We start from the raw sequence: 28,000 nt of genomic DNA on the forward strand, positions 1-28,000 counted from the left end.
CCCTATTTTACCTGTAACTGTTGTGAAGAAAAACCAGACAAAGCAGAAGGAATTCCTGGCTTACCCTAGCCAGGCTCATACTCTTCTCATCCATGGTTTATCTCTAATTCGCTGCCCCTAGTGTGGGATGGAGGATTTTTCTGGAAGACCAGAGGGCTGTAGGAGAATTGTCCATTTCGTGTCCTGCATGTGAGTGCCTCCCCAGCACCCGCAGCTCCCACCAGCCTGCTGGGGGCTCACACAGGGAGCGATGCTGCCTGAGACCACACAGCAACTGAGGGCAAATGTCTAGAAGCAGCCATCATGGTTTACAAGAGCTGTTTCTGGGTGGAGCCCAGGACTGGGAGTGTATCTCTGCTGGTGTGTCACACGGCGGAGAGGAAGGACTTGCAGCCTATGGGCTGGGTCTCCAACGGGGGCACAATGCCAAGAACATCTTTTTAGTTTCTTTTTTTGCAGACTGGCTAATACACCATTTCTGTAGCCATGGCAAAAGCTAAGGAAGAATTTGGAGGGGGTGCCAGCCTGGAGGATGAACTCAGCTGTCCCATCTGCCTGTCTCTGTACAGGAACCCAGTGTCGCTGAGCTGCGGTCACAGCTTCTGTAAGCAGTGCATCCAGCAGGCACTCAGTGCCCAGCAGCAATCCAAAGCCCCTTACTCCTGCCCCATGTGCAAGCTCCAGCTGGGGCCCATCCTGGAGCTGCAGAAGAATTTCCAGCTGTGCAGCACCGTGGAGGCATTTCTGGCCACCGCTCCCAAAGTACAACAGAATGAGGACTGCAGAGGGGAAGAAGGAAGTGGTTCCCTGTGACTTCTGCCTGGAGTGGGCCCAGCCAGCAGTGAAAAACTGCCTGATCTGTGATGCATCTTTGTGCCAGGCCCATCTAAACAAACACAATGCCAAGGCTTCCCAGCAGGAACACATCCTGGTGGAGGTGGGAGCAGGCAGTGCGGCGCAGGACAGGAGGTGCGTGGAGCATGGCAGGCTGCTGGAGTGCTACTGCCAGGATGAGGGACAGTACATTTGCGTGCTCTGCTCTTTTGCGGCATGCCACAAGGGCCACAATATCATCACCCTGAAGGAGGCACATGACAAACAGCTTGTATGGGGCTTTCCTCTCCCCACGACCCCTGCAGGGTTTGCTCCAAACTCCTGACCTGGTGGAAGGGGGAAGCCACAGGAGGGGCAGTAAGGTTTTCACTGGGAAATGGGGACGGGGGGGTGAGGGCAGGCAGGCAGCAGCTCAGGGGGTTTCTTGTCCACCCCAGCAGGGACTGGTGCGTTGTGCTGAAATTTGCATTTCATTTCCTCCTTTGTGTTGCCAAAGGAGTCTGGCAGGGTAAACAGAGGGAGAAGAGCAGAGAAGGGTGTTTGGGGCTGACCAAGACAAGGATGGATAAATCCTGTAGCATGTGTTGATGTGGACATGTGTGCAGGAGAGCAAGAGGCAGGCACGGGGCTCCACTGTCCCGTGGAACCACTGAAGCAAGCGCATGCCCATCCTGTGCAACCCCAGGCACCTGCAAACTGCCACTGATAAATGTATTCCTGGCAGGGATTAAGAAGTATTCCTCCAGGGATTAAGAAGTCTCTCCCTCTTAGAAGAGCCTCGGGGACCACACCATTGCTGAGCTTTGAGTTGGGAAACAGGTGTTCCCTCTCGAGGCCCCTCCCTCTGGCCCCTTCCTCCCTCTGCCCTTCGTTTTTCCGAGTCAGCGTCCCAGCATGTACAGAGATGTAGGACCTCGATGTCCCTGCCTATGAGTCCAGCTGCTGTCCTTGAAATGATCCAGAATCAGCTGCGAGTGAGGGGATAAAATGCATTAGCTATGCTCACTCACTGGCTTGTATTTGAAATTTCTGGGCTCAGTTTAGAGCCCAAGCAAAACACCCTGCAGCAATCCAGTGTGTGGGCAGGAAACATCTGGCTTGCTCTGGACCTCAGGACAGGTCACAGCCTCCTCAGGAATTAGCAGGAAGCATCCTTTGCAGTTACACATATCGCAAACTAACTTTCTCCCCCAAGTTACATATTAAAAATTCAGGGCTGCCAACAGAAGTGAGTTGTGTAGGATAGCAGCCATTTCCTTCATCCCTGAAGCTGGTAAAGGAGAAACACAGCTCTGTGTATGGGGAAGCCATTTCCATGGGTAAGCTGAGTTCTCAGCTGCATATTCCTCCTGGGTTTTTGTTTGTTTGGGGTTTTTTTGTTGTTTTTGTTTTTATTGGTTTGGGTTTTTTTAACTCCCCAGGATAGGCAGGGAAATCAGGAATGCAGCTCTTAAGAGGAATTATAAACGGGTTTTGCTGCAAGGAACCTTGGTCAAATTTGATTATTTGCCTTTAAATTTTTCAAAAATTAGAACTTCCCACCTGCAACAACTACCTCATGGAAAACCTAAGCTTTCTGGCATCATCTTTATTAAAGAAATGGGAATCTGGCAGCTGTGTCTGCTGTGGCCATTCATGGGTGCTCAAGGTGTGAAAACGTTGCTGGAGGCAGCTAGAAGCAAACAGAACCATTCAGTCACTGTCTAAACCCTGAAGAGGTTTAATGTCCCCTCTGAAATGTGTTATTGTGCAGTGTAACAGCAGTCAATGATTGTGGTATCTGTTAAAGAAAACAGCTGGGTGAGTTAAGTACTGCTGTTTCGCTGATCTTCAGAAAAGATGGTTGCTTATTACCTTATCCTCAGGTCCCACAGTTGCTAACAGATGCGAAAACTAAGGATTTGGATCACATTAGGCACATGTGAAGATTCTGACAGGAGCAGAGCTTTAACAGATAAAGTGAGATTTATGCATTTAAAGTGATATTTTCTTATTCAAAGGGAAAGTTGTTTATTAATCTAGCACATAAAAAATTACACTTATATAAAAATTAAACATTGACTTGAAAGATTTCAAGATTATATCAGTTTTCTGTTATGCCCTATGAGGAGGCAAGTGAACGCAGTTTATTATAGGACTTGCTGGTGAAAGCGAGCAGGTAGAAGGTGCCCATGCCATTTCACCAGCTCCACAACCTGCCAGTCTGGTTTAATGCTACCTATGATGCTTCCCTGCTATGAAGTTCAGTGCTGTCTAGGATTCTAGGGTGAATTCTCGGACATCGTGACATGGCTGCAGGAACGTAAAAGCGCTTTAGCTACTGCCCTAGAAGAGCTTCAGAAAAATGAGAATCAGCTCAAGGTTGGTACCCAGGTCATCACTAATCAAGAGCATCTTTCATAGAATTCATAGAATCGTAGAATCATTAAGGTTGGAAAAGACCTCTAGGATCATCAAGTCCAACCATCAACCCAATACCACCATATGTTCTAAACCATGTCCTGAAGTGCCACGTCTATATGGTTTTTGAAGACCTCCAGGGATGGTGTCTCAACCACCTCTCTCAGCAGCCTGTTCCAATGCCTGAACACTCTTTCAGTAAAGACATTTTTTCCTAATATCCAATCTAAACCTCCCCTGATGCAGCTTGAGGCCATTTCCTCTCGTTCTATCACTAGTGACTTGGGAGAAGAGACCAACACCCACCTCGATACAACCTCCCGTCAGGTAGTTGTAGAGAGCGATAAGGTCTCCCCTCAGCCTCCTCTTCTCCAGGCTAAACAACCCCAGCTCCCTCAGCCGCTCCTCACAACACTTGTCCTCCAGACCCTTCACCAGCCTCATCACCCTTCTCTGGACACGCTCCAGCACCTCAATGTCCATCTTGTACTGAGGGGCCCAAAACAGAGCACAATATTCAAGGTGCGGCCTCACCAGTGCCCAGTACAGGGGCACAATCACTGCCCTTCTCCTGCTGACCACACTATTCCTGATACAAGCCGGGATGCTGTTGGCCTTCTTGGCCACCTGGGCACACTGCCGACTCATGTCCAGACAGCTGTCATCCAACACTCACAGGTCCTCCTCCCCACAGGCAGCTCTCCAGCCACTCCTCCCCAAGCCTGCAGCGTTGCATGGGGTTGTTGTGACCCAAGTGCAGGACCCAGCACTTGACCTTGTTAATCCTCATACAATTGGCCTCAGCCATCGATCCAGCCTGTCCAGATCCCTCTGCAGAGCCTTCCTACCCTTGAGCAGATCAACACTCCCACCCAACTTGGTGAGGGCACACTTGGTCCCCTCCTCCAGGGTAAAGATATTAAACAAGGCTGGCCCCAACACTCAGCCCTGGGGAACGCCGCTTGTGACCAGACACCAACTGGATTTAGCTCCATTCACCACAGCTCTCTGGGGTCAGCCATCCAGCCAGTTTTTTATCAAACGAAGATTACACCTATCTAAGCCATGAGCTGCCAGCTTCTCTGGGCAGATGCTGTGGGAGACAGTGTCAAAGGCTTTGCTAAAGTCCAGCCTTTCCCTCATCTACTAGGCAGGTCACCGGGTCCTAGGAGGAGATCAGGTTGCTCAGGCAGAACCTGCCTTTCATGAAGCCATGCTGACTGGGCCTCATCCCCTGGTTGTCCTGCATTTGCCTAGTGAGCTCACTCAAGATGAACTGCTTCATAACCTTCCCTGGTACTGAGGTCAGGCTGTCAGACTTGTAGTTCTCAGATACTCCTTCCAGCCCTACTTGTAGATGGGCATGACATCGGCAAACCTCCAGTCATCTGGGACTTCCCCGGTTGACCAGGACTGCTGATAAATGATGGAGAGTGGCTTGGCGAGCTCCTCTGCCAGCTCCCTCAGTACTCTTGGGTGGATCCCATCTGGCCCCATAGACTTGTGAGTGTCCAGGTGGCACAGCAGGTCGTAAACTGCTTCCTCCTGGATTATGGGGTGTTTATTCTGCTCCCCGTCCCTGCCTTCCAGCTCAGGGTGCAGAATGCCCTGGGGATAACTGGTCTTACTGTTGAAGACTGAGGCAAAGAAGGCATTAAGTACCTCAACGTTCTCCTCATCTTCCATGGTGATGTTCCCCCCTGCATCCAATAAAGGATGGAGATTCTCCTTGGCTCTCTTTTTGTTGTTAATGCATTTGTAAAAACATTTTTGTTACCTCTTACAACAATGGCCAGATTGAGTTCTAGCTGGACTTTTGTCTAATTTTCTCTCTGCATGACCTAATGAGATCTCTGTACTCTTCCTGCCCCTTCTTCCTAAAATGGTAAACTCTCCCTTTTTTCCTGAGTGTCAGCAGAAGCTCCCTGTTCAGCCAGGCTGGTTGTTTTCCCTGCCAGTTTGTCTTGCGGTGCCTAGGGACAGCCTGCTCCTGTGCCTTCAAGACTTCCTTCATGAAGAATGCGCAGCCTTCCCAGACCCCTTTGCCCACCAGGACTGCCTCCCAAGGGACTCTCCCAGCCAGTGTCCTGAACAGGCCAAAGTCTGCCTTCCAGAATCCGTGGTGGTGGTTTTGCTGAGCCCCCTCCTCACTTCGCAAAGAATCGAGAACTCTATCATATCATGGTCACTAAGCCCAAGACGGTTTCTGACCACCACACCTCCCACCAGTCCTTCTCTGTTTGTGAACAGGAGGTCAAGCGAGGCACCTCCCCTGATAGGCTCACTTACCAGCTGTGTCAGGAAGGTCTCCTCTACACACTCCTGGGACCTCCTAGACTGCTTCCTCTCCACTGTATGGTATTTCCAGCAGACATCTGGCAAGTTGAAGTCCCCCATAAGAACAAGGCTAGCGATTGTGAGACTTCTGCCAGCTACTTTTAGAACACTTCATTTATCTCTTCGTCCTTGTTCGGTGGTCTGTAACAGACCCCCAGCAGGATATCTGCCTTCTTGTCCTTCCCCCTCATCCTTACCCATAAGCACTCGACCTTATGTTCACAATCGCTGGGCTCTATACAATCAAAACGCTCCCTAACATACAGGGCCACCCCACTGCCTCCCCTTCCTTGCCTATCCCTTCTGAAGAGCTTACAGCCATCTATTGCTGCACTCCAGTCATGAGAGTCATCCCACCATGTCTCTGTGATCGCAACTAAGTCATAGCTATCCCACTGCACAATGGCTTCCAGCTGCTCCTGTGTGTTGCCCATGCTGCATGCATTGGTGTAGATGCACTTGAGTTGGGTTATCGATTTCACCCCCAACCTTGGCACGCCACCCCTAAGCTCCTCTCTGGTGGGCCTGGCTGCATCCCTTCCCACTTCGAACCTAGTTTAAAGCCCTGCTGCAGGACTGGCAAACCACAGATTGTACATATCATTATATATTTTTTAAAGTTTTCTATCTGTTAAATAAAAGAAGAACATTTTGAGTCTACAAGTGGGATTTTCAGTGTGTACTGATATAATTCTCACATTGCTAGCTGAATTTTATCTGATTTTGTTACTATAGCACAATAATTTTCATAACCCTCGTTTTATTCAGATATTCTAAGCGGATGCTTATTGTCTGCTTCCGTCTAAAGCCAGTGCAAAGGATAGATGCGATCCTAATTAATAACAGAGACACTAAGATGAAGTGTTGGGTTTCTGATACAGTGCAGCATTTTCTTATCTGTTCATTTAGACCAATACAAAACCAGTGACTTCTCAACTGCAAAAGCTGTTTCAAGAGGTGAAGACAGAAATTACTCAGAAAGAGAAGATGATCCTGAGTGACATTCAATCCAATGAGAAAAATCAACTGGCAGACATTACCAAAGTGAAGAAGGAGATGGAACAGAGGAAAGATGAGGCTGCGCAGCATCTTCAGTCTTTGCAGAAGATGAGAGAGCAACCAGATATTTTCATCTTCGTCAAAGTAAGCAGCAGTATTCTGCTTTTCTTCATGAATATGCCTTATTCTTAGCCAGTTGCCCTTTCTGGAAATCACACTAATAATTTTTTCCTTCTTTTTTGGGCAATCCTATTTGTAGGAATTTAAACTGGCTAGGGACAGGTATGTTCCATCTGAAACACTTGTTTTCTCCTTTGAAAAAATATGGTGTTGATAACTGGGAACAAACCCCACTGTGGGTGCCCCTCTGTCCCAAACCCTACACTGCAAAGCTGCTCCCTATTCCAGCCGAATCAGAGGGCACCACGTCCACAGAGTTAACAAGGATGGAAAGACATCTGCCTGCCGTTCCAGTGGTCCCTTTAAGTTTCAGTTTCCTTGGCACCTGTGTGGTTGCTGCATTCTGATGAAAACCACTGGCTTGTATTACCAGAAAACATTTTTATCAGAGATGAAGCCCATAGGGTTCAGTTTACATCAACACGCTCTTGGATGCATATTGGTGACCTCTGGCTGCTGAGGTAACTGGCTCATTTCCTACCAATTTTTGCTTCTGATTGTGGGCAAGCTTAATAGCTAGACAGATTTATTATCCCTTCTCTTGCAAGTGATAACTTTAATTTATGCCTTATCACTTTCTAGTTGATGCCTGGGTATCAGCTATAATTCAATGGTGCAAAACAACACCAACCACACCAGAAAGTTACAGATCCACAACAGACTTTGCTGTAGCATGAAACTCCCCAGCTGCATGAAGGGCTAGCTCAAACAAACATCTAGCGAGATTTTAAGATGTCATCTCTGTAACTTGTACAAATTAAAGCTGAGTTTGAACTTGGATTGTAAGGAAAACTTTGAATCACTGTGTACCCAGTGGCTGTGCTGGCAGCAGCACAGTCCATTACTCACAGCTGTGCCGCAAGTCAAAATCCAGCCTGTAGGATCAAAGTCATTTTCCAGAAGCCTGGATACCATTTAATATGTTTGGCATTTTCTTTCTATCATGATGGCTGTTGTGCTAGAAGAGCAAGAGCCTGCCTGCAGCAGGTCAAAGCACTATTTGCACAAGGGTATTAGCAAAACGCCTCCCCCTTTCTCATTTTCAGCAATTGAAAGTTCCCATCCAGGATTGGTAAGCAAAGGGCATTGCCAAATGAATAACAATATATAACAATTGCAGCTCATTTAATCTTATTGGAGAGCTGTTTACCTGGTACTTCTTGTTGCCAAAGTGCCCTCTTCTTTGTGGAGTCCTTCCTAACAAAGGAGTTTGTTAACTTTCTAATGCTAAATGGTTTTTCTTTGGTGAAATCACTGCCTGCACCCTAGGATTTCGAGTCAGAATTTCAGCATCAGGAGGATGGACGTAGTGGTCGCGCAGCTGGATCAGGCCAGGATCCACCACTATCGATGCCTGATGCGGGACTTTGTGAATCGCCTGAGCTTGCTGATGCAAAGCGTGCACAGTGAGTGATCTGCCCCGACCCACTGCCATGCACCGCTGACCCTGAGAGGAAAACAGCAAGGCATGGGGCTCAGTGTGCCAGGCTGATAGCCACTGAACACTGGCTCCTTTACAGGGACATGTGTGTGGCCTTGAGGGGCTGATGAGGATTTGGATGGGATCCTGGGGCTGTTGGAGAGGGAAGGGCAAAGGGGCAGAAAGACTATTTCTGGGGATAACAAGGAAGAGGTCTGCTCCTAACCTGCGTAAGGCCAGATTCTCCTCTGTCTGTTGTGGTTTCCTGCTCCCACCTACCTCCCAAGTCTTTGGGTGCTCAATCACACTTTTGAGAAATGTCCTCTTCATTTGCCCACCCCCATCCCCACCTAGTTTATTCTTGACCATGAGATCCAGGGGTACCACGTCTCAAACTTGAATGCTTTGTAAAATATTGTTATCCATCTTTCTTAGGTGAACTCGCCAAACAAATTAAATGGAACAGGTAAATCCTTTTCTTTATTTACGAATGTTCCCTGCAAATTTCTCCAACAGTTGTTTATTTAAGGGCTGTGTGTCCTATGCTCCTCTGCTTCGGTCTCAAGGAGAGCCAAGCAGAGTCTAGAAGGCTGTCCTTCATCTCAAAAGAGGGGGTCGGATCTATTCACATCTCGTATTTCGTTATTAAGAGGATGTGATTCATGTTTTACAAGGCACTAACATTCAACACTTTCTTTACAGTGAGGCTTCAGATACTGGTACCTTTTCAAACTGTAAGTCTTCAAAAATACTAGTTATTCCTCAGGACTCTGGCCTGGGGCTGTGAGTCTTGCTGAAAAAATCTCTCACCTAAATATGTGAACAGCATTTTGTTGCACGCATCTCCTCTCCTTGCCAGAGGTGAGACTAGCAGGAGTGCAGCCTCAGGGCGCAATTCTCAAAATCTGCAGCGGGCAGAAATCTCTGCGAAGTCCCCAGAAAAATCATTTATCTTCAGACTGAGGGAGAGACTAGGTTTGTTTCCATGCTCCATAAAGTCAGAGCCTGCTCCGAGTGAAAAACGTGGAGGGGTTCCCACCAACTGAGCAGGAGCTGGAGCAAACCCAGTGCCTCAAAGGATTCCCATGCAAATCTGAATGCTGCAGGAGATATTGAATCTCTAAGCAGTGTTTTCCTTTAGATAGCACTAGTCCAATGCTCAAATGGATTTCTGTGGGGCACAGTGGTGCATCTTTTCTACAAGCTTTTTTTTGAAAAAAAACCCACCACCAAACTTGTTTAGAAGTTATTTGAAAGATTTTTTTTGTATTATTTAATTGCTGTAACTAAAGTTCAGTTTGCAAACAAGTTTTCTTAAATCATAAATTCAAAATAAAATCTTACTTCCTTCTCCACTTTTTAATTTTCGGAGGGGAAAAATATGCTCTTCTGACAAGCATTACTTAGGGACAGGTTAATGGTAAAATTTACCTTGGAAGGGATGTGTCTGAGAACAGCTGTCCAATGGGGGGGTTGAGGGCAAGGTAGTCTTGCCCTAAATGAAAACATACTTGTTTTACCAGACACATTTGGAAAACCAGGAAAAAAAATCTTGTTTTCTTTTTTCAATAATTCATGTAGCTGGTAATGGATGGAAAGCATAAGAGGCACACAGTTCAGGTAAGAGATTAAATGGAGTTTTAATTACACAGTGCAGCTTAACAATACAGTTACTTTCATTTAACGTAATGCCAGCGTCAAATCTAGCGGTATTTTTTTTAAATCAGTGTATGTGGCTATTTATTTGTCCTGTGAACTGAGTCTTCCACAGACAATGTCTGCGTTCTATACAGAACCAGGCAGTTACTCAAAACAGTGGAGGGAGAAGAAATATTTTTTCTGAGGCAATGCAAAGCTGCACTTGGAAGCAACTTGCCAAATATGTTATTAGCATAGCAATAAAATATTACTTTATTATTACAGTAAGTGAAGCTTTTCCGTCTTATGTATTCCTACAGCACAAAACAACTGAATGGATTACTGTGCTTCAAGCAGCAGATGTGAACAAAGTCCATGTATGGCCAGAAGTAAGGAAGAGATGAAAAAAGAAGTCAGAACTGAGAAGGAAAGAACAAGCTAAATATTGTCAAAAATGTCCTCCTACAATGGGGACCTGCCAGGTGTCTTGACCTCCCCTGCATACCTGCTATTAAAAGCAATTCTGTAGCATATGCAAATTTAGAAAAGAAGCGCTAAGAATTTATCATCTCATGGTACTAATGATACTTGTGTACTAATAATTGGGGTGACCATGCTGTCATTATATAGTTGGGTAATGAAATAAATGGCTATATAAGCAAGGCTGTCTGATTTCATACTTTCACCAGGAATTAATTGTTGAGAGCATTGTTTGTGGATGGTTGCAGTAGAAAGCTGTTCAGGTCCATGCCACAAATTTGGATTATCACATTTAACACAAGTGATCTTTGTAGCAAAGAATTAATTATCTTTGTGTGAAACCAGCTTAGTTAGCCTTTGAGCCACATTTTAACACTTCTCCTACAGAGCACTCAAAGAGCCATGCAAAATACCAGGGTCAGCAGCATACGAGGATGCTTTACTGGCCACATCTCCATGTGTACAGATGTTCTTTTCTGATCAAGCACATGCTGTGCTCCCCAGATGAGGCCATTATTGCACATGTCAACTCCACACAGGGATTCCGTGGACACTGCCAGGCAGATAGGCTCACTCTTGGTTGCCTGCAGGCTGCTCTGTGCCTAGCTGTGGTTCAGATCCGACGTGCAGGTTCACAACCTGGGTGTTTCTTCTCCAAATGATAAAAAAATTCTCCTGCAAACCAATGTTGCCAACATAAACATTTTTAAGAAATAAAAGCTAAAGTTCTGGGTGCTTCTATATAAATTAGGATTCATGGCTACAACTCTATTTTGTTACTTGTGATAATCAACATATACCACATTGCAGGGATTAAAAACAATCAACTCAGCAAAATCCATCCCAGATTTAGAGTAACATCTCCCTTCATTGTTAAATGGACTTACCAAGCTGTAATGGATCTGCAGCCCTTGCTCTGCAGCACACATCAATTGTCAGCATAACAAAAAGTGTGTGGCCAAATTTTGGGAGCTCACCAGTAGCTCAAGGTGACTTTGCAAATATTCCCTACTGCTCAAAGCCAGTGAGACACGAAGGACAGCTGCTCTCAACCACTCAAGTGAGGCAAAAGAAATGAGCTTGTCCTTTGGCACTTTTATTACCTGGGCTTCTCTCTGGCTGCCAGGTAGTTATTGTTTTCACCCTAGGAGAAGGAGCCATGACCAGCCAATGCAGTTCGGTGCTGGTATTGCTGCAGGAGGCAAGTTACTGCACTGCTGCAGATCACTACAGAGAGTGAGAGGTGTACTCAAGCACAGTATTTTAAGTAACTCCCTCTCCGCCATCTCACAGCACGTCCTGCCTTGGCTATGCTTAGGAAACATCATCACCTCTGTAGCACCTTCCGAAATACCATTTTAGCATTCAGCGAAATCTGCATTGCAAACATGTATTTCCATGCCTTCAGCCACATGCTGCCATGGGAGGACCGGAGAACCGATCTCCCCCTTGCCAGCTGAGGAAAAGGGCAACTGGCAGCAGGGTGCTGAGCAATTCCTGCACTCCCAGGCAGCTGCCCTCACCAGCATGTTTCTGGACATATGGCTACCCCCTTGCCTTCAAGCAATTCCCATTTTTTAACACCATTTCTGACAGTCTTGGAGAAGCCATGATGTTATTTTCCTTCCCCAGGGAGGATGAGGTACTGACTTCACCTTTCCTCCAGTGCCAGCCATCAGCTCGCTGAACCTCTGAGCCCTGGGGAAGAATTGTCTGTGACCCGTTTAGAGAAGGGTCCTCCTAGAAGCCTTCATTGCAGATGACCATCCAGTTGTCACGAATGGAATCACATTCACAAGAGGCTTTCAGAAGGGCTGGGACCAGCCAAGAAGCGAGTACGTCTGAGAGCAGGATGGGTGAAGGCCGTGGGTGCTTTAAGGAAGGGCTCTGCAGCCCTCACTGGACAGATATAACGCTGCCTTTGAAGCACTGATCACAGATAATACAGTATTGCACTAAGATTAAGGTACCTAATGTAACTAAAACCCAGGACCAATGGGACTTATTGACCAAAAGGGAGACAGTAATTGTCTGGATGGAACTTGCCTAGCATCTGATTCAGAGGGAAAAGTGCATGTAGCTCTTAACTGCTAGGCTTATTGGACTCAAATTTGTGGCTGATGTAAACACTTGCTAAAACAGAGCAGAAGGTGACTGTATTGTAAGCAAAATTAATGTGGGTCAGGAGATAAGGACTTTAAAACTGATGCTATATGGCAAAAGCAAAGGTTTTCATTTCTAGTAGATTGGGAAAAGTACATTTTTTAACACTGCGGCTCACAAAGCTTTTGGGTGAAAATTAATATCTAGGAAGGTAGATTTTTTGAGTTAGATACCAAGCTGATGGTGCAGTCTATTTCCTCTATACATTTGTCTGCTGTAGTATTAGCAAAGATAGAGTCCTCTGAATTTGAAAGTTGTCGTGTCTTTAATATTCGATGCATGAGCCTTGAGGAAACAAAGAGAGGTGAAAGACTAGACGAAAGCAATGTAAGAAAATACACTGGAATCCAGCAATTATTTAACTAAGCCTTCTAACCCACAACAACACTTTGAAAATATTAACACATAATTGGTTTTTGACTCTAGGAGACAATATTGGACCACGGCATACACTGAGAGTGTAGCAATTCTGCAGAGATATTTGTGCAGAATGCTCTTTCGTGATAGCAGTATAATTGTGAGATACGTAGTCCTGAGATATGGGCAGAGCTTATTTCTTTTTGATATCTTTATGGCTTAAGTCTTTTAATTACCTAAGGACTCTGATTAATTGTATCTTTCATTATTTATTGTGCTCTGTTCCCTCCCTTCCCACTTCATTTTTACTTGGCATTTTTCTCATCCTTGATGGAAACCTTTAGAGGGGAAGAGAGTAAGGTAGCTGATTTTATGGCTCTTTTTTTGCTTTTGCCAAGCATTGCATGATGTGGCTGAATTTATAATGAAATGCATAAATAAAACGCATTTCAAAAGCTAGGACATGACTCTTTCCGTTAGTCTGATAGACTTTCTAAGTCAGGCATGCCACATCTGGACCTTTATGTGTCTGACACTAGGGCCTTCTAGGACTGCAGGTTCGTCACCAAACCCCAGGGGTACCGCTTTGATTTTGCACACAGGGAACCACGGGAGGTCTTGGGGAAGGTTGTCCTAGGCCCCTGATTGCTCCCCTCAAAGGCTCAAGGTCAAGAATCTCAGGGTAGCTTAACGTTACTTCTGTTTTGTCCCTATTTTCCTTTACACTATTGATGTTTGTCTGGGTGGCCAGACAAGCTGCCCACATGGGGAGGCAGGTTTGTACAAGCTCTGATATGCAGACAGATCTCACTCTCTGGGCAGCACGCTAGGCAGTTCCCACCTTCTCCACCTCCAAAGTTCATGCAACATTTTGCAAATGCAGCCCCAAATCTCAGTGGATGGCAAGCTGTACAGGGAAGGAAGGACAAGGAGAGAAAATACCACAAGTTTTTAGATGCTTTCACCATAGCCCACCCATCCTGCTACAGAGCCGTACAGCTGGCAGGACCGAGGCAGCAGGCAGGGAGGTAGCAGGAGGACATGACTGAAAGCAGGAGGCTCCTTATACAAGGCTGGGAGCCAGGTGGCATAAACCAGCTGAGAGTTGGGGGAAATTGGAGGGTGCCTTTATCTGTTGAGTGATTAGGCAGAGCTGGAAGCCTGGAGAGGACCGAGAAGAACGAGGGAGAGCCACTGCACGGGGGTTTTACTGATGGGGCAGAGAGGGATGATAACACTGCCCCATGCAGCCCTCTTTGCCAAGGCGACCAGGGTGCAGCAGCACTGTTTGAGAGCTGCTGGTCAAGAGGCAAGGTGGGATGACTTCCCCAGCTGCAGCACGCAGGGCTGCCCGGGAGTATGCGCCCAGCAGAAGAAAACAGAGTGTTTTTCCAGGTTATTCTGTAGTCTGAGAAACTGGTCTCTGGAGATTTGATATCATAAACATGATGCGGGGATCTGGAGAACGGGAGGCAGTGGGTTTGACAGGCAGGTTGTGTAGGATGGGCAGATGGCACATGCTTAGCGTTTGTGTGTCTGCAAGGCTCAGATCACCGTTTCTTGCCAGGAGATTCTGGAGGGTGAGGAGCTCAGAGGCACACTTCTCCAAGGCCAAAGGTTCCCTTAGCACAGAAATATATTAACCATCAAACTTAATATACCTTAAGAAGAAGAAAGCAGCTGAAAGTTAAATGATTTACTTATCTTAAATATTTACTTGGATTTCCCCCCCCCCCACATTTTTAGCAAATCAATGTACAGTAAAAAGAAAAAAAGACCTTAATAATAGCAGTGATTAAGAAAAAAATGAATGCTTGGGAATTTTTTTAACATCATGTTCTTTATTTGTGCTCCAATAAGTTTTATTTCCCTGTTTCTTCCATGAAGACAAGATGTATTTGGTGATCCAAGTTGTTCCACCACCAATGCTTCTAGATGGACAATGAAAATGCTATAATGCCTGTTGCTTGGTTTTGTGGTTTCTTACTAGGTTTCTGCAGAGTCCCTGCACAAACGGCTCCTCTTAATGTTGTCGTCATAGGTGTCACTCCTCACAAGGATTTACTCTGGTAGTCTTTAAACTCAATTAAAACTCCTGTGGAAGTCCTGAAGAGGATTGGGAAGTCAGAGCCACTGATGCTGTTGACAGTGGTTAGCCGGGGGAGAGGGAGGGAGCTCTTTTTTGTTTCCTTTGCAACTTGTGTGTTCTAGTTACCATCACATCCAGTTAAACCCTTGTGGAGAGGGTAAATGTTTACTGTTGGGAATATTCTGTATTTTCACATCAAGACTTCTAGCATCTGCCTAACAACAAGAAACATGAGCATGGATTCTGCAGGCTTGAAGTTGGTCTCACTTTCTCTGCCCACGTACTGATGGGCTTTTTGGCAGCTCGAGGTTCCACCTGAAATGCAAATATTATGCAATGCTCCATTTCAGGGAATGTCTGCTTTTCTGCACAAACAGAGAAGGTAAGGTTGACAGGGTATGGCCCCTCCGACCTTGAACCTCCACTCCAGAGATAAAGCGTACTGAACAGAAAAATGGTATTTATCAATACCAACATTGTTAAAGATCCCCCATCCTTCCTCAGCTAGAAGTACCTCCCAGACAGATCTGGACACTGGAGTAAACATCAGGGAGGGATTTCAAAAGACTACTTTTTATGAATACTAGTGATACCACAAAGCAAAATGAGGCCATTTTCTCCATCTGAAATTGTTCTGGTATCTCCATCTATGACATCCATGGAAAGTTTAAGGTCACTTTACCTCAAGCTACCAGCACATAATTAATCTTTCAACTTAAAAGTGTTGAGTGCAACTTATTATCTGAAAAGTGGCTTCTTCACTAGAGTTCCTGAGGTTCGTTTTTTATTTCAGGGTGGTTGTTCTTCTGTGTTAAGGAGCAGACCAAGTCAGTCACTCTCCGCACCAGGCTCTTCGGGCCGCTCTCATTCAGAAACACTTGGAATTAATTAGAAAGTAAAAACCGAAGCGTTAGGGCGGGCGTTGGTGTGGGCGGCCCAGCAGGGCAGGGCAGACCCAGCGTGGCGGGCCGGGCCGGAGCGGGGCCCCGGCGGGGCCCTCTGCAGCGGCCCGGCCCTCCCCTCCCCTCCCCTCCCTTCCCCGGGCAGCGATGGGCGGGTTCGGCTCGGCTTTCGCCTCCTCTTGAGCTGCCGGGAGCAACGGAGGACGGTCGGTCTGTCTGTCTGTCTGGTCGGCCGGCCGGCCGACCGAGGTCCGCCCGGAGCGGCCCCGCGGTGAGTGGGCGCCTGAGCGGTGGCGGGGCGGGCAGGGCGGCCGGGCGGGCAGGGCGTCCGGGGCTCCGGCCCTGGGCCCGCCCCGGCTCCCCAAGGCGGGCCGCTGCTCGCAGCCCCGCTCGGTGGGGTGGCTCGCAGGACGGCGCCTCAAAATAATAAGAGGAAAACAGAAAATGAAAGCCAGCGGCTGGGAGGAGAGCGCCGGGTGCGGAGGTGGGGGTGTTTCTCGCCGGAGGGGCTAGGTGCCGAGGCGGTGCTGTTGCGGTCGAGTGGATGAAACCGAATGTTGTACTAAAAACATCATAACTTTACTTTCGTTGTCCTGGAAATTTAAATGTTGGTTGGCTTCTGAAGCGATATATAGGCTCTCAGCAAAACTGCAATTTCAGGAGTATAAAAAGTGCGAGAGTTTCTTCTCGCTGTACGTTGTTCTTGCAGATTTTAGTTTTTGAAAAAAAATTTTTTTTAAGTGCTCCCTTATCCAGCACGCACCCCGCGTGTGGCTTTCTGTTCAGAGCCGGACGGGCCTCCCGCACAACGCTCCGCCGTGCGCCGGCAGCCCGCTGCCACGGACGCTGCCCAAGGGAACGCCTGCGGGGCAGCGCCTCCGCTGCCCGGCCTCGCTGCCCGAACACAGCTCTTCAGTCTTCTGCCTTGCCTAGCTAACGGTAAGGGCGGGAGGAGGGTCCTAACGTAGAAGCGACTTGCTGAAGGTACTGCTTTGCAAACTCTCTGTAACAAATCCGGTTCACATTGAAACTCCTGGAGCACTGCGTGAGGCTGCAGCTGGCTATCTTCAAGAGGGATCTGCTTCAGACAGGGCATGGCGGTGTGACCGTAGTGCTCAGCGCACAGCTGCTTTCTCAGAGGTGAGCCAACGTGCCTGGAAGGGCTGGCCATGAGCGGGGCCACCGGCTTCTGTGGGACCTTCCCCAAAAAGGCTGGGGGCCGTGCAAGGTCAGTTGGCAGCTTTGCTGCTGCCAGCGCTCGGAAGAACTAACATTTGAAGGAGGAGGAGATCAAATATTTCACGCAAGCAAGGTTTTGTTGTCCAGGTTTGCGAGCTTTCCTGCTTGAGTTAATGGCAGGTGGTTATGCTGACAGTAAGGTACCTCTGTTCCCAAATGCGTTGCTCAGACATGGTAAATATGGTATGTTTTTTTAATGGGTCCTGGTAAGGTGTCAGTATTTGTGTGACTTTTAAGTCTCATGTTGAAATAAATGTTTGTAGCTTGAATGTTTTGTTGGGAGGATGTTAAGGATTTTGTCAAAAATCTGCATTTTATTCCAAGGTACATGCAATGCAATTCCAGTGCCTACCTCAGTGTTATCATGGCAATGTTGAATTTCCTTGTTGCTCCACAAGTTAAGTGATTATTTGGAAAAGGCTGTTGTCTGACAAGAGTGAGGGCAAAGATTTACTTATCAAAATGTTGTGATATGCTTTCGTTTTACACCCTGAGGATGAGACTTTCTAAGGACTCAGAGGTAGAAGCCCACCTCCGGTTCAGTTCATGTGGAAATTTCATTTCTCATTCACCTGCTTCTCCTTTACATCTCTTCAAAAATTGTTCATGCCCTTTGAGTTTATGCATTAGTTTTCAAGTGCATGCATTTAAGTGGATGCAACTTCTGCTGTCTAGCAGGTGGATACATGAGGGTGGGTAGTGATCGCGTACAGTGATGACTCATGCACATAAAATTTAGAAAAATAATCTGGAAAACTGAGATTGGTGTCACAGATGGAATACTTTTAATGTAATTTCTACTCTTAAATGCTCATATCTGAAGTTTAAGCTTGTAATACGTTCTTTCAGCACGTGAGTGAGCTTCAGAATCCATTATTCCCTTACTTCCAGGGTGACTGTGATCTGCAACAGAGAAATGAAGTCCGAGCCAGCAAGGCCCTGTGCTGCAGGTAGTGTTTCCCCAAAGACAGGTACTAGGCAGATGCAAGCTCATGTCTGCCGTGTCATGAGCTCAGTAAGAAAGGCCCAAATGGGATCCGGAAAGAGCCTGTAAAAGTCATCAGATCTCAAGAATGCAGTACTACCCCATATCTTTATTTTATGGCAGTCACTTACTAACAGAGGGATACTGGAAATGTCCTCAGTTCTGTATTGCAGTCTTTTTCTTTGTATCTTAAGTAGAGCTTTGTGGCAGTCAGACACCCCCTGAAGATATTATTCAAGCTCAGAGGAGCTGATAAAAGTGAATTCAAGGCATGCAAATTAGTTGTATGTAAATAGCAGCTTTCAAAACAAAAAGCACAGTAGCTCCCTTTCCAAGTTAAATATACAGAATATCTTTCAGTATACTGAACCAAAGGGTGGGTTTGGTTTTTGGTGTGTTGGTTTTTTTTTTTGTTAAGAACAAAATCCAGTTTTACTAGGCAAGCTTGGGCTAAATGGTTACAGAAATAATACAGAGCAATGCTTTCAGGCAGAAGAGGGTGAAACGGGTGTTGGAAGTGGTGTCATTTCCTAGTGTCCTGACATCAAGAGAGGCAGTGACTGTGTGCTGAAAGGCCCTTTTCATGCCACGTAGAGAAAGCTATCATACAGGTCAACACAAAGATCCAGTATATGCCCAGAGTTTAGTAGCCAAAAAAGATTTTTACTTAGAACATTACTGTCTAGACACGACCAAAAAACCTGAGTATCCCCTACACTGGAGATGTTTTATGGCACTGTGCAGAACTAACCTGAACTGTCTGGGTTTCATGTTGGAGTTTCCTGGCTCGTTAAAGAAAAACTCTGAGGTTTGAGTGAGCTGTCTGCAAGTCCTGGATGAGGGACAAGGTAATCGGAAGGATTTTCATTACTAAAATCTTTAGTAAAATCTCAGAAAACAAACTCATTCAAGTAATTTGCTACACATAAAAAGTAGTTTTGGGGTGAATTTTTCCCTTAGCTTTTACAGTATTGGTTTGCTGAGCTTTGGGTGAAAAGCTTTTCGATTTGCAACTCTCTGCTTGTGAAATGAATAAAACTGCTTAAGCAAATACAGCTACATAAAGTGCTTATGCAGAGTACTGCAGACAACATGCTTCTGTACGCTATATTCACTTCACTCTTTCTGTGTAGTATCTGGTTTTTTTAAGTACTGTAAATAATCCCTGAGCGGACTTTGCAATACTGTATGGGTAGGTGAGATTAGATATCTGGAAGGCAGGGATGAGTTATCTTTCAAGTGTGATCACTATGTGATCTCGAGTATGTTACTACTTGCAGTACATGTTTCCTCATGGTGAAGATTCTTTGTACGGCTCTTCTGAGCCTGCAACTCTTAAAACGCAATAAAGATACTGAACTGGAAGGCATTAGCCAAGGGAAGTTTGTCATTATAAGGTGTGTATAGGTATGTCATACAGTGATTATGCATGGCCAAGAGGCTATAAGATCAAAGTTTGGAGTAATCAAGAAGACAGGCAAAACGGAAGCTTTTTTCCTCTTTCCTTCCAATGTACTGACTGACTTGTATAACAAGAGCAAATATGGAGACAAATAAATACATTTGCATATTTACCCCTAAGAATAGGTAAGCATTAAAGTTCTGGGTGAACTAATCTTTGGATCCAGAAGTCCAAGTCTCAGATCTTTGTTCTCCAATTACAAGGATCAGGACCAAAAGAAGGTTATAGATACCAGAAATAGGACTTGAGTTCAAACTATGGAATTTTCCACTTAGGTCTCACCTAACCCAGCAGCGCAGTAAAGCTTCATTTTTCCTTTTTTTGGAGTGTGACTTTCCTCTGCCTGTTCTCAGAACAGTGCCACAAAGAGGCACGTTCTCCCCAGTTGTGCTTGGAGCTATTTTCATCTTTCTGGTTTGCAGCCCCCATGCGTGGCTCATCCGAGTTAGGCATCGAGTTGGAGGAGTGGGAGTATGAAACAGGGCAGGAGCTGGAGAAAAGCATTGATGCCTTGCTAGAAATACCTGATAGGTGTGGAGAGTGAGAGGTCTTAATATTAAGTATCTCACAAAGAGCATGAGACCTGGCAATGATGTTCAGTCTCAGCATCTAACAGAGCATGAATTGTACAGGGCATGATAACAGGATGATGTACCTCCCCTGTCTTATGGAGAAAGCCTGTCCCTGCTGATGCCATCATGCTGTTCACAGTTTTGGAGCCAGGGAGGCCTCTGTTCGAAACACGGCTCCTTTTCAGTAGCAGTCCAGTGACAGGCTGGCAAAGAGTGAGCTGTGTTTGGTTATTTGAAAGGATGCAGGAGCTTACCCATCAGAGAGACACTCACTGTTCCTGGGTCTGCAGTGAATGAAAACACCTTTTGGGAGGCCTGGCACAGAGCAGAAGATAAAATGTGAACCCTTGCCTCTTGTATTTTCTGTTGGCTATCAGCATCTGTCCTGTGTGTTGGCTTTAGATAGCCTCCTGCACACTGTAGCCTGGTAGATCTATGGAGTACGCTATGGTGTAAGGTGGAAGAGTTGGATTACTTGGGTCAAATTGTTTTCTAGTTGGAAGGCTGTTCTAAAAATCTCTGAATATCTTTGTCTGAAAAGAGTAGCCAGTTTAAACGTTAAGTATTGTAGCTGCCTCTACTCTTACATGCATTCCTTTGATATGGTTAGGATCATTTGCTTAGGCTGTTTTAAGGCAGTAGGTGCCTGGGTTGGTATTGTCTTTCTAGCTACAAGAACCGAAGGCAGTTCATCTGTATGAGCTAGCAGGCCGCTGGAGGCATGGCTGTGTGTAAACAGCTATATAGTGCTGATGCATGGCACTCTGGGTACTTCCATATGCAGTGTCAAACCTGGAATGGAAGAATGGAAATTGTACACTCCAGCCCCCTAGACCGAGGTTTAAAAGAAGGCATTTCCTCTCTGCATAGCTCTGGGATCAGTGACTTGTAATGGGCTGACTGCAGGGGAAACAGGTAGTTTAATCACCACGCTTAAATTAACTTCTCTTACTTCTCCCCTCATGTTTTTGAGAGATTCACACTGCAGCGATAGTAACAGTGAATGTTTTATAGTTACTCGTGAAATGTTGACTAAATGAACAAATTTTGAGAGGGACTCTTCAGTGGCATCCTCAGCATGGCTAGCTCCAATACTGATTTGGTAATTAATTTGGTCATAAACAATGCATAGGACATTAGTTTGGTTGACGTTTGCACTGCACAGAGAAGATAGAATTAGCACATAAGCAAATAACATTGTTAGCACACTGAGACTTCAAGGCAGTGTTAGAAAGGGAAGCCTAGGAGTTAGATTTTTCAGGGTTCTGCTGCTGTCTCTGGCCTTGACTTGACTGTAGCACCAGGCGAATGGGCTTCTGGCTAAAGTTTAACAACTTTGACGTACTAGTAGTAGCAGGTGTTGTGGTGAAAAGAGTGTTTTCTGGAGGATTCTGGATGTTTTCTAGAAACCAGGAGTGCTGTAAGAATGCTGGCGATCACCATTGGTACTGTTGAGTTTCATTAGGGCCTGTCTTGGCAAGGTTTTGCTCTTTCACATTCAGGCAATAGGTTGCCAGTATGAAATGTGCTTTGATATAACCACCTTGTTTTACTGTTTGCAGGCAGCCTGGACTAGTTCAAATATTCTGGCAGAAGTGTTCTGCCTCCCTTACATTGTGCCCATTGTGTTTTCCACTTGTGTGTGTTGTTTTGGTCAGATGTAATTTACTTGCAAACCAGCTTTTAAAGTGTGAAGAACATTCCTTGCAATATGTCGTTGGCTGAAATAAAGCCACTGTGTAAAGATTGCATCTTCTTGGGTAAAAAAATATTTATAATATTTGGCAGGTGTAATCATTGCATTAAGAAAAAAATATATAAATGAGATTTAGACCAAGCTGTGCAGTGTTAGGGATATACTAATTGTAGTTAATTCTCAGCAAATGAATTGAATTGACTGTTGAACTACAGTAACCCTGTGTCCGTCTTTGGACGGTAGAACAAGCTGCAGATGGCGACTTTTATCAAGGAGGCCTCCCAGAGAGACAGTGCTGCTGCACCCTCCATTTCGCAACATTGCCAGAAGCAGGTTTATTCTACGGGATATCAGCTTCCCTCCTAGGGAAGGTGATTCTTTGCTTAACAGGGATATAATGGGGGGGAGGCTCTTTCCAAGTTTGCTTGGAAATTGTTTTCCCTGTGCTTATTTAAGACTTTTAACCCTTGCTTTTCATGTATACTATATTCACTCCATTAAAAAGTCTCCTGTAGCACATTAATTTATGTTTTAGTGAAAACGGCCCTTCTTTTGTGTTTTTAGGGAGTCCTTGAGATGGCAGCAATGGCAGAACTCGACAATGTCCATTCAGTGACTGAAGTGCCAGAAGGAGACAATGATAAATGCAGTTTCCATCACAGAATGTTCTTGGAACCTCAAGAGAAGAAGAGAAGCATGAAGGCCTTGGTGGTTAAGCAAGCAAAGAAAACTTGCAGCTGCACCCCAGCCAAAGTTAAAGACTATGTTTTCAGTTTCTTTCCTGTCTTGCAGTGGCTTCCTAAATATAAACTAAGAGAGTACCTGCTGGGTGACATAATGTCTGGCGTGATTGTGGGGGTTTTACTAGTCCCACAGTCAATTGCCTATTCTCTCTTGGCTGGGCAGGAGCCTATTTATGGCCTTTATACATCCTTTTTTGCTGGAATTATTTATTTCATATTTGGAACCTCCCGCCACATCTCAGTTGGCATCTTCGGTGTGATTTGCCTGATGGTGGGACAAGTGGTGGATCGTGAAATACAGAGAGCTGGCTATGACTTAGAGCCAGCTGCGCTTAGCGTCCTCACAGATACAGCAGCACATGCGAACACCACCATTTCACCTGTGAATCAGACATCGCAGAAGCTGCTTTGTGATAAAAGCTGCTATGCAATTACGGTGGGAGCCACCATGACCTTCATAGCTGGAGTTTATCAGGTAAGAGGAGGTAGACAAAAAGGTATTCTGTAGAAATAGTTTTAATTCTTTAGGTGATTGTCCACATGTGCAGGCCCGGCAGGCAGTTCGTGTCCTCAATCCGCATCCCTGGGCGAGCAGACATAAGGAGGACTGGATGTCTCCAGTTACTGTGGTGCAAGAAACTCTGCTGTGTCCTCTCCTTTCTGCTTGGTGGTTTTTGTTGTTTTTGTTTTTGGTTTGGTTTTTTTTTTTTTAAATAGCATTTTGTGATTGCATTGCTACTCTGCTGGGGACTGTAAGGACCTGCATGTAACCACCTGCTGCTCGCACACAATCTGCTCACCACCTTCCTTGCTGTGGCCTGGAGCTTTTTTTTTTTCTTTCCTGGCTTATAGCTTAGGCCTCAGTTTCATTGGGCCAAAATGTGGTATGGCTGTTCTTAACCCCAGACTTCAGTCATTAGCCTTTTATCAAAAAATAATCTGGACAGTAACAGTATCTCCAGTTCCTTTTAATTTGTCACTGGGCTTGTAAAACTCTGCTGTTTGCCCGTTCAAAGCCAAAACAATGACACTATGAAAAGGACGCTACTGAGATGATAAAATATATTTGAAATAAAACTCTTTAATTATTACCATATTAAAATATATTACTTTACAATATTTTACCACTTCTCTACTTACTTCCTAGAATTCACTGCTTGCTGAAATTAAAGCAGCTATCTTTGGTTTTAGTGTCATGCATTAACTAGAATGGATTTAGTTTTAACAGTACTGCAGAGCTGTGGTATTTCAGTTAGTGAGTTCCATTCATTAGTTCCTACAGTGACCTCCAGGGTGATAGCTAATCAAACTGCAGAGAAGTGGGAAAGGAAACGTACCCGTGATACTCTAAAACGCTGGTTTTAGATACAACGTGGGACGACTTCTTGTACTGCAAGTTAGCGTTGAGTAATTTCAGAAATATTCTGGGACTCCTGAGGTACCTGGATTTTGTGTTTCTTCACTGTGGGATGGATGCAGTTTTGGAGTTGTGAATTGCACGTAATATTCTTTGCAAATACAAGTACAATTAAGTTTATTTACAAGAAGAAGTAAGGTAAAATTAGCTGAAGTCCCTCTTAAGCTAGGCGTATTCTACTTGCTGTCTCTCTGCCTGCTAAACAATAGGTCTTCACACCCTCAAATATTATTTTTTTATTGGAAGCTCCAACCAAAATAACATATTCTTTGCATCAGAAACTTTACAATCAAAATGCAAAAAGCAAGCCTGCTCACACCAGTTGCCTACAGCATAACTAGGCAGGACAATTATTGCTAATGTTTTACAGCTAGAAAAACCTTGAGTTAACTTAATTACTGAGGTTGTGAGGGGAGCCTTTTTTAGAGCTTGGCTCTCAGCCGATGTCCAGTCAGTCCAGGTCCCAAACCTGTCTTCTCTTTAGTAATGCTTTGCGGTTCTTACGACTTTTCCAGCCATGATTCTAGTCTTTATTTTGTCTTATCTACCTAATAGGATCTATCAAATTGATACTACTTAAAGTTTAACACCAGTAAGTTCTGGCCTTCGGATAAGAGTGTAGACAGCCCTGTTGTCGAGATCGGAATTAAAAGGTTTCTAGCAAACTATTGTGAGAAGGTCCATGCTCCATTTGGCATGGAGGTTGTCGGGGAGAAATGGACATTTACCAGGTGCGAAGGTGCATGTGTAGGGTAGGTATCCATAAAACCAGTCACTCCCATGAGAGAGCACCAAGGATTTGTCCATTCAGCTGGCATTAATAAAAATGAATAATAAGGCGCTTTAAAAAATGTATGTCTATAATCTGCATCACAAGAGTTTGCAGCTCATATGCTTTCTGAATAAAATGAACCAAACCTTATGCAGTGCAAAGGACAGCTGTTACACCATAAGCTATATTTTGGTTGCATATTATAAGATAGGCAAAGACAACCAAAAAGGTTTTGGATCCCTGCAAAGTTCACACAGATTTTAAGAACTTGAGAGAGAAATGGCAAAAGTAGCCAGTATTTCAAATGCTTTTTTCATTAGGGTTTTTTTGTCCACAAGGGCAACTTGGAGTTAGAACTGAACCCATGAGCAAATAACAGATGCAGGTTCAGAGTACAAAGAACCTAAAAAACCCACCTGCTCTGTGTTAGAAATGCATTTTGTTTAAGTGCAGCGTACCAGGAGCAGCTAAATGCTGGAGATGCTTTCCCCCATGCTCAGACCATGTCTTGTCCTCCAGGGCCGTGCATGCAGGACCATGGTTTTTTTTGTTTGGGTTTTTTTATTTCTACTGCTACTTCCCTCTAGAGTCCCACAGTGATGACACCTGCAAGATTTGCATCCTAATCTGTTCTGTGTGGTTGATTCCTTCTAGGTGGCCATGGGTTTCTTTCAAGTGGGCTTCGTCTCAGTGTACCTCTCTGATTCATTGCTGAGTGGATTTGTCACGGGTGCCTCCTTTACCATCCTAACCTCACAAGCCAAGTATCTCCTGGGCCTAGACATTCCTCGGAGCAGTGGCGCTGGCTCCCTCATAGCCACATGGATAAACATATTCAGAAACATACACAAGACCAACATCTGTGATCTCATCACCAGCTTCTTGTGCTTTCTTGTACTTATCCCAACCAAAGAGCTTAATGAACGTTTTAAATCCAGGCTCAAGGCTCCAATACCAGTTGAACTAGTCGTAATTGTGGCAGCTACTCTGGCATCTCACTTTGGGAAGCTGAGAGAGACTTATGGCTCAAGTGTTGCTGGACACATCCCAACTGGGTTTCTGCCACCCCACTCTCCAGACTGGAAACTGATTCCTAATGTGGCTTTGGATGCTATCCCCATAGCTATCATTGGCTTTGCAATCACTGTCTCCCTCTCAGAGATGTTTGCCAAAAAACACGGTTACTCTGTGAAGGCCAACCAGGAAATGTATGCCATTGGCTTCTGCAACATAATTCCCTCTTTCTTCCATTGCTTCACAACAAGTGCAGCTCTTGCCAAGACTCTTGTCAAAGAGTCCACAGGCTGTAGGACACAAATGTCTAGCATGGTGACTAGTTTGGTAATCCTATTAGTCCTCCTCGTGATTGCACCTTTATTTTATTCCCTTCAGAAATGTGTCCTTGCTGTCATAACCATTGTAAACCTCAGAGGAGCCCTGCAGAAGTTCAGGGACCTGCCAAAAATGTGGCATTTGAGCAGAGTGGACACAGTGATCTGGCTAGTTACTATGGCAGCCTCAGCACTCATCAGTACAGAGATCGGTCTTTTGGTTGGTGTTTGCTTCTCTATGCTCTGTGTCATTTTCCGAACTCAGAGACCAGAGGCACCGCTGCTTGGCTGGGTGGCAGAGTCTGAAACGTATGAATCCCTGTCTGCTTACAAGAACTTGCAAACCAAGCCAGGAATTGTGGTGTTCCGTTTCGAAGCACCCCTCTACTACATCAACAAAGAGTGCTTTAAATCCACCCTGTACAAGCAAACTGGGGTCAACCCAGTCTGGGTGAAGGCAGCAAAGAAAAAGGCAGCAAAGAGAATGCTTAGAGAAAAAGAGGTGGATTCTGGTGGCAACGAGACCGGCACCTCTGTGGATTTTGTCTCTGAACCTCTGGGGTTTCACACAATAGTGATTGACTGTTGTGCAGTACAGTTTCTGGATACAGCAGGAATACGCACGCTCAAAGAGGTCTGCAAGGACTACAAGGAGATAGACGTTCAGGTGCTGCTGGCCCAGTGCAACCCTTCAGTGAGGAGTTCCCTGCTCCGAGGAGAATTCTTTAAAGAGGGGGAGGACCACCTTCTTTTCCACAGTGTGCATCAAGCTGTGGACTTTGCGTTGGGTCCACAGGGGTACAGTAGGACCAGTGCTTCTAAGAACTAGTTGTGGAAAGGGAGCAAGCTGGAAAAATGCCTGGGGAAAAAAATGGTTGTGGGTCTGTATGTCTATGCAATATATATATGCACTCAGGTAAGAAGAGGCAGTGTTGGTTTAAACACACTGGTTACTACGCAGTCGGTTTTGATGCTTTACATTTGTGTGCTGGGTATAGTAATTAAGTAGGTGGTAGTGAATGAAGGCAGTTCTTAACTTGATTACGGCCAATCTGTGAATCAAAGAGTTTTCATATGGTGGTTCATCTTATTTCTCTTCTCTTTTGAACTTCCCATGCCTCAGTTCCCCTCTTAAGTTTTGATCATCAGTATTGAAGTCTTTATTACAACCCTGTCTTTATGGATGGGATGGGATTTTGAAGTAATCTGGGCATCCTGACTATCCAAATAATGTGAGGCAACTCATTTTTTGTCCCTTGTTCTGGCATTGCTTTTCCTTATTATCACACCCTTATATCTTCTAACGAATGACTGATGGGGACTGTTTGCTCTGGTCTTTACTGTGGGTGACTTTGTAACCTCCCTGAAGTTGAGACAGATAGATAAATAAAATCTAAACATGCATGAAAAGGTCTTAATGAATAGCTTCTAGCCACCTGTCACCTCCAGAGGCTTTGTCATTGTCTCCCAAGAGTGCAATGCAGCCAGGCAATGGGGATAATCTTACCTCATTTCTATGCAGGCCTTTATGTGCCAGGAAAGTTTGCCTCTTTTTTGGAGTGATTTTTATTCAGACGTGACTATTTAGAAGTCTGATTCATACTTATGGTCAGTTGTTTGTTTTCTTAATATTTAGGAGCTCTTTTAGGTATAGAAAATCTCCAATTCTTGAGTTTCAACATAAAACAGTCCTTATAGCTGGTTTTATATGCCAGGCAGACAGAAACACAGGCACCAAAATGAAAAGAGCCAAATAGGTTGTCCAACATACGTTCCAATTTGTTCATGTCAGGCAGACTTCATGTATGAATGCAGGTTTTATTGACAATGGACCCTTTATGCATGATCTGTCATGGACTTCATGTAATGTGGATGGACAGGCCAAGAAATACAGCCATTACAAAATGAGCCAGAGAAATTCTTTACTGAACATTATTTCACCATGTTAGTGTAAATAAAACTTTATACTTTGATTTTTAAATTA

The 28,000-nt window shown here is 45.1% G+C and overlaps 2 protein-coding genes across 4 annotated transcripts; both read left to right on the forward strand.

Annotated features, from left to right (window-relative positions):
* Window positions 1-486: 486 nt before the first annotated feature.
* LOC142061288 (E3 ubiquitin/ISG15 ligase TRIM25-like) lies at window positions 487-20,029 on the forward strand. Its single transcript, XM_075102125.1, is given in 7 exon segments — window positions 487-774; window positions 776-1,105; window positions 3,100-3,195; window positions 6,481-6,714; window positions 7,797-7,822; window positions 8,020-8,156; window positions 19,908-20,029. Coding segments are annotated over 7 exon segments (1,233 nt in total).
* On the forward strand, window positions 15,935-28,000 carry SLC26A2 (solute carrier family 26 member 2). 3 transcript variants are annotated; one of them, XM_075102054.1, is made up of 3 exons: window positions 15,935-16,070; window positions 22,318-22,971; window positions 25,340-28,000. In XM_075102054.1, the coding sequence occupies exons 2-3, from the start codon at window positions 22,330-22,332 to the stop codon at window positions 26,843-26,845; spliced, it is 2,148 nt and encodes a 715-aa protein (XP_074958155.1). In that variant the 5' UTR covers window positions 15,935-16,070; window positions 22,318-22,329; the 3' UTR covers window positions 26,846-28,000. The 3 variants fall into 3 exon arrangements, with proteins under 3 accessions (XP_074958155.1, XP_074958156.1, XP_074958157.1); XM_075102055.1 differs by lacking the exon at window positions 15,935-16,070 and adding an exon at window positions 16,224-16,283; XM_075102056.1 differs by lacking the exon at window positions 15,935-16,070 and adding an exon at window positions 22,104-22,124.

This window comes from Phalacrocorax aristotelis, chromosome 8 (genome assembly GCF_949628215.1).
Source record: "Phalacrocorax aristotelis chromosome 8, bGulAri2.1, whole genome shotgun sequence".
NCBI classification, from domain to species: Eukaryota; Metazoa; Chordata; class Aves; order Suliformes; family Phalacrocoracidae; genus Phalacrocorax; species Phalacrocorax aristotelis.